The following is a 6665-nucleotide window of genomic DNA, read 5'->3' as shown; positions in this document are numbered from 1 at the left end:
AAGGACAGGGGAAAGGGGCTGCAGGGGGAAGAAGTTAAGGGGTAGGCAGAGGGCAAGGGGGCTACCTGACCCTCCACCCCCAATTTATTTTTCCCGCTGTAGCGGTGGGAGGGGAACAAAGTCAAGGCAAACCTCCAATAATTAGATTCTATACCTGGAAAATTAAAACAAATTTATAAATTTTCCATTTATAGAATGTAATTATTGAGGAGGTCATCTTATATTTAGGGTCACCTTATAACCAAATAAATATGATACTTTCAATCATAGTGGGTGCATCTAAATGTGCCCCTAACTATGCACTTGGTACTGCACAATCCCAGTGGCACAAGGTTATTTTTAGATGCTATGTCACTGTAGCAACGAGCAAAAGTGACATAGCTCAACGCTATGGTGAAGTAGTGTCAGTGTCACTGTTTGTGCCCACCTATGCTAAGGTGATGTAGCGTCTTGTGTAGATGAGAGCAGTGTGAAGGTAGTGGACCAAACTGGCTAGCAGAGAAAAAGCCAGAAATCCATAAATTTAGCAACATTATTCAGTGAATGAGACTGTCAAGACACATTAACTATAACAGAAAATAACAAGTTTTAAACTCAATCAGTATTGCATCTGTTAGTCAAAATGCATGTAAATAGTATATATATCTACATCTATCTATCTATCTAGATAGATAGATAGATAGATAGATCTCTCTTTCTATATATATATATATATATATATTTAAAAAAATAGAACACTTAAGAAGATATATGGATAATCATTTCTCCTAATTATTGATCCTATTGTGACAAATCTGATCCATTTTGGTTTAATCACAGGCCTCTAGCACTAAAACAAAGTGCATTAGTAGCATCTGGAACCAGCTTGTTAGAAGACTCTAGTTTCAGGGTGGACATCCTGGAGTCTTGCTATCAGAGACCAGGTATAAATTTGAAAAAAAACCCCACTCTTCAGTACCTTCAGCTAAGCCAAAAATGTAAACTAACATGGACCATAACCATGTGTGGAGGAGAACCACATGGTTTTCAGATATCAAGTGGGTGTTAGGAGGGAAATACATAAGGAAGCAAGAGTAATAGGGAGAGCCAACAATGCTTAAAAAGTGATTTGAGACAGAAGCTCTAGTACAGGAAGCTTTTCAGGTGCTTAGACCCTCCATTCACCAAGTAAAATATCTGGGATAAGTGAATCCAGACTCTAGGCAGAACTCATGCTTTTTCAGCATTAATTCCACATACAGAAAGGGGCAGAAAGGGGAAAGATTTGGTGGTCAATGTAAAAGGTGAGAAAAAATGGCAAATGACAATACAGTACTTAATGCTGAACTATAACTGAGTTCCTAATAAAATGCCCATGATTACACAATAATACAAAGAGCAGTATCAATCACATGAAAATGTATGATTGATGCCAAAGGCACTTAAGATGATTATGACAGGGAGCCTTAGACTGGTACAGTGAGGAGCTGGCATGTAGGTCAAGCTGGGATTCAGGCGGAAACATACTGAAATACGTATTATTTATTTTCAGGAAAATTAGATATTCTCAACTAGAGGACACAGGGAAGTTCAGGAGCAATGATGAAACATACCTAGCACATGGTTTGTCTCACCTGATGCACAGGCAGAGGCATAGCAAGCTTCCTCAGCACCCCAGGTGGGTTGCAAGCAGTGATGTACCTAGATTCCTGGTGGCCCCAGGTGAACTTTTAGTATTGAGTACCCCTTCACCAGAGATAATTATAATAATAATTGGACAATGGAAAAAAATTACCATTTTCAGGCCCCCTTTCCATCCAGACCCTGGGCAGCTGCCCAGTTCACCCACGCCCGTGTCCAGGTCTGGTTAGGAGATTATGCAGATCACTGGAAAGTGGTAGGGAGGAAGAGAGGGACAGAGTCTTACCTGGCCCCACTCTGCATTCAAACAGCAGCTGCTACTGCTGTGTTGAGTCTAGTAGTGCGGACTTGAGCTGCCGCTGCTGAGAAAAGGCTCGCTGCACACCAGGTGCAGCAGCCCCATGGCATGAGCTCCTTGGGAGCTGCCTGTCATGTGCCATTCACTGATACACAACTGGATGCAGGGCTGTGCCTAGCATGGCAAGTACTCCTTGAGGGGGCAGGAGGGTAGCGGCGGGGCAGGGAGAGGGAGATTACACTCCTCCCCTCCTCCCTCTACTAGACATTGCTGAGTGAGGTGCTGCACCTGCTAGGGCAGATTTCCAGGGTGGGGGTGTGATTCTGGCACCCTCTCTATGACAGTGCCTAGGGCTGAAGACCTGCTCGCCCTGCCTTTAGAATATATGTTCCAATTCTTATTACCACAGAGAATTTAGTGTGACATTAGTCATTTCAACTGTATAGAAATGGAAATTACTGATGTAAGTATGTCAGGGAGGGAACCCCTAGAAACATCTTGCCTTTTGAAATTGAAAGTCTCACAAAAACTATCAAGCTACAATATTTCTTGCTAACAGGAAAGACAAGGGCATCCACCTAAATAAAAAGTCAAGCAAAAACAAAGGAATAAAAGGATGGTCTTAGAGAGCCCCTAAGCTTGAGCTCTTCTGAAGTACTAAAAAGGTAAATATTTTTAAAGGTGAACTCTAAACATGCAGTTGGAAATCTTGCAAGAAGGGTTAGCCATGCATTGCAGAAGAGGAAGAAATGCTAACCTAGAAGCCTTTTTCTGACCAAGAGTGATTCGGATGATTTTGCTTTGAGATGAGTCCCTGGGTGACACACTGCACAATGGGAAAGAAAAAGTGGAAGACATGAGTGAGCAAAGAAGAAACAGTCAAAGAAAGCTCCTGAACTCAGCCAGTGGTTTTAGAAGCCAAGGGTTTTTTTATATTCATTTCACAAGAGCTTCATTCCTAGGTAGAACTCCTCAGACTTGATTCGTTTTCTATAGTCTGTGTTTAGTTTCATATTCAGTAATTAAGACATAAAAGTATGCTACATTGAGCCTATATTTGTGAGAGCAAAAATCAAACTTTATCATTAATTTATTTTTCAAACCGTTATTATATGCAATGAGGAACCTGTGTAAGCTAATAATGCTAATGTACACTATCTGTGAATTTATGCTACCCCTATAGAAAACTTCAAATTAGAAGTTTGTTTTTGATTGTTTCTAGATCATTACTTAGACCTTAATCCACTTACCAGAATATGTTGCAATCACCAACCCAATGTTTAATATATTCAGTGCTTCTCTGCCACAAAGAAAGGATCATTGAAATGTATTCTTGATGTTCAACTTAAATTTTTATATAGGAGAACTTTTGTATAGAAACCTATGAAAATTTCATATGGCTGTAAAAATACTGTCTGTATATAATTATAGAGAAAACACCACTTTGTTCAATGCTTTGTTGAATCTATTAAAAGGCACAGTTTTTGCTGTAAGGCAAAAGACTGTAAAAGCTCTGACAACTGTCCCAGTTAACAAGATTCAAGTTAAGGATGTATATTAGGGGTGTGCGAAACGGGCCATATTCGATTCAGATTCTGCCTAAATAGGGGACAGTGATTCAATTAGTTGATTCAGATCACTATCCAGATCTGAAGATTTGATACTGATTCGGAGAATCAGCGATTTGGCCATAGACACAGCTTTAACTGTTTTTTCTACATACCTTGAGGTACCAGGTGGCTCGTGAATACTGAAATGCTGGGGGTGGATAGAGCATCCCACAGGAGCACCGGGGGGGGGGGGGGTGGGGGGGGGGGAGGCCTGTGTGCTTGACAATGAACCCAGAAGTAGACCGGAAGTACTTCCAGTCCACTTACGGGTCCGCCGCTGAGCGTGCCACCCCTGCAGCACTCTGGTTCAGGGATCAGCCATGGGGGGACCCTGGGTGCCCCCCCAGACCCAGGAGGTACAGTCGTCGAGCCGGCGGGGGTGCAGGGTGCCCCCCAGCATGCTCCCCAGCAGACCCAGAAGTGGGCCAGAACTGCTTCTGGTCCACTTCTGGGTCTGCTGCCAAGCATACTGGGGAGCTCCCCCACACTCCTGTGGGATGCTCCATCTGCCCCAGCATCGCAGCATTCACAAGCCACCTGGTACCTTGAGGTATGTAGAAAAAACATTTAAAGCTGTGTCTATGTCTGAATTGTCGAATCTTTCCCAATCTCTCCAAATCAATTCAGAGAGATTAAAGGGTCTCCTGATTCAATTTGGATTCGGAGATTCAGCCAATTAATCAGTGACCAAAGCTTTGCACAGCCCAAATGTATATTCCTGGTGCTGAGGTTGTTCTGTAGCCAGAAACCAGCACTTATTTTGACACTCAGCTTAAAATTAAAAACATTTTTTACTGTTACCTGAAAATCAAAACAGACCACATATAGTAGGATAGGAAATAAAAGAGATGCTCAGGTATGTCTTTAGCGCTAAAACCTTTCACCTCACCCCCACGAGAAGTCCTATTTTCTTCAACCAATAAATAGTCCAATACATAAAACACGTGGAATGGGTACAGTAGGAGTAGTATCACTGGCTTCACACCTAATTTGGAGTAACTATGTCAAGTCTTATTGGATAGCCAGTCTATGTAGTCTATTCAGGCTGTGGCTGTTTTTCAGGATTTGCCAAAAAGATGCAAATTATGGAATTATTATTTTTGCAATATGGGCACTAGTCTCATAACTAAAATGAGACCAAATTCATGTCACATGAACCATAAAACATCTATCAGTTGTTAACAACTTTTGAACAACAAACCTATCATAGATTTGAACCAACAAGAATGGTGAAAGGTTTCTATCACCAATCTCTGAGACAGATTCCTCCATGGAGACTGTTTTTGAGCTGAAAAATTCTGCAGGGATTTTTATTTTAAGATACAAGTCATCCTGGTTATGTGATCCCTGTAAAGATACATATAACATTAAAACATGGCTTCTTCTTGCCTTCAGGACATGATCCTTGGTCTTGCATAAAGAACTACTGTTTCTTGATAGGTACATCTAATTAAAGGCTTTATCATTAGAAAGAAACAAAATGAAATAAAACCTTTAGCTTACTTAACCTAAATCCTGCTTATTTCAACATCTTAAAACTGCATAAATAAATATTGCTGCTACAAACAAACCATTCTCTCTTCTATTTTAGTTTTAAGGTCTGTGAAGTTGATTGCTACGCAGCTTTCACCTCCTGAGAATGAGGTGTTAATTAGCTTCTGCTCTGAAGAAGAGCAGGAGAAAGAGGCTGATTCTGTTTTTGAAATCTCTTTAAAGGGGAAAACTTTAAAGAAAATATCCCACCTTGACTGCATTTCTGGTTGTGCTTTTAACTGATGATGTGCAGCTTGCTGGGGTTGTTGGCACTGTGTTTGGGGTGAAGCCAGAACCTGTTGTGGTTGCTGTTGCTGCACCCCGATCTGGCACTGAGATGGAGGTCCTGCTTGCTGGGATACTGCAGAAGGTTGCTGGGATGGATGGTGCTGCTGATGCTGTTTCTGTGGCTGCTGCTGCTGCTGCTTGTATCGAGACAGACTGAAGAAAAGACCTAAAATGGCCTTTAGATTCCCATTCCTGATTTCTGTAAGGCAAATTTAAAGTTACTCATCAAGCATCGATATAGATTTTTCTTACAGTACAATGACTCATTTCCATCCTCACACTTCTTTAGGTTGCCTGAACTTAATTCCTTTAGGATACAACAAACTGGGCATCAACGACAAAGTAAACTAGTTATTTCTCCCTTGAAGTGATTGCAATGGATGTATTAGAAATGAAAGTCATCTGGTGAGCTGGTACACTTTAACAGAAAACTCCTTTAAGTCAAAAATTGCAAAAGTAAAAAACAAATATGACATATCATCATCTTGCAAACAATTTGCTAGCAGTCAATTGTATTCAGACTTGGTTTATTAAGAACAGCATTAGCGTCACAAAACCCACTAGTCAAAAATGAGAAACTGCTGCCAAAATTAGGGCTCTCTGTGCAACTTTAAATCATCCCTCATTTGGTGTATGAGTTGCAATGCAGTATTTAATAACATGCTCATATACTATTTCCCCCTATTCTTTTAATTGTATTAAAACAAAATAGACTATGTGACATTCAGGAATGTAAACACTTACAAACCCATTCTGATACTGCTGTATATGATGTGTGTGTATCAGGCCCTTGTTGCCTTGTGACAGTGCCAGACTGATCGATATCTGGGTTAAAAAGAGTCTCATTATATTTCTTATTCAAATATATAATGGATATATTCCATTATTTCGTAATGGAAATAAGTTAAACTAAAATAATGAAAACAATATCAAGCTATTTAATGCATTCTGCACATTTAGTCTGAATACAGTCCACTTTAAAAAGGTAACCTGTATTAAAAGAATCCCTATCATGTGGCATTGTTCTAATGTCCACGTAATTCTTTAGTATGGATGGAAATTTTATGGACACTATATAGACCATATGAACTAAGAGTAACTGATGGCACCAGTAAATTGCCTTCATCCTTGCATACTAGCACTAGAGGAGAATGAGGCTTTTACTTTACTTAGTGGGGTTTCCAGATATGCTATGGAGACAGAGGGATGGTCAGACTCCAGAATCTTGGGTTCTACCCTCGGTGGTGGATAGGAGCTTGCTCTAGCAAGCATAGACTTTTCCAACCTAACTTCCCAAATGAAAACCCTTCTGCCCT

The 6665-nt window shown here is 40.5% G+C and overlaps 1 protein-coding gene across 1 annotated transcript in view; it reads right to left on the bottom strand.

The window, feature by feature from the left end:
• Positions 1-6665, bottom strand: part of NAV2 (neuron navigator 2) — a 420322-nt gene that overhangs the window by 229885 nt on the left and 183772 nt on the right. Inside the window, 2 exon segments of the mRNA XM_025200388.1 lie at positions 2676-2744; positions 5272-5548. Of these exon segments, the coding sequence (XP_025056173.1) occupies positions 2676-2744; positions 5272-5548 (346 nt within the window).

The sequence above is a fragment of the Alligator sinensis genome, unplaced genomic scaffold (assembly GCF_000455745.1).
Source record: "Alligator sinensis unplaced genomic scaffold, ASM45574v1 scaffold442_1, whole genome shotgun sequence".
Lineage (NCBI taxonomy): Eukaryota > Metazoa > Chordata > Crocodylia > Alligatoridae > Alligator > Alligator sinensis.
The sequence above is the reverse complement of the archived record's forward strand: the minus strand, read 5'-3'. Positions and strand labels throughout refer to the sequence as shown.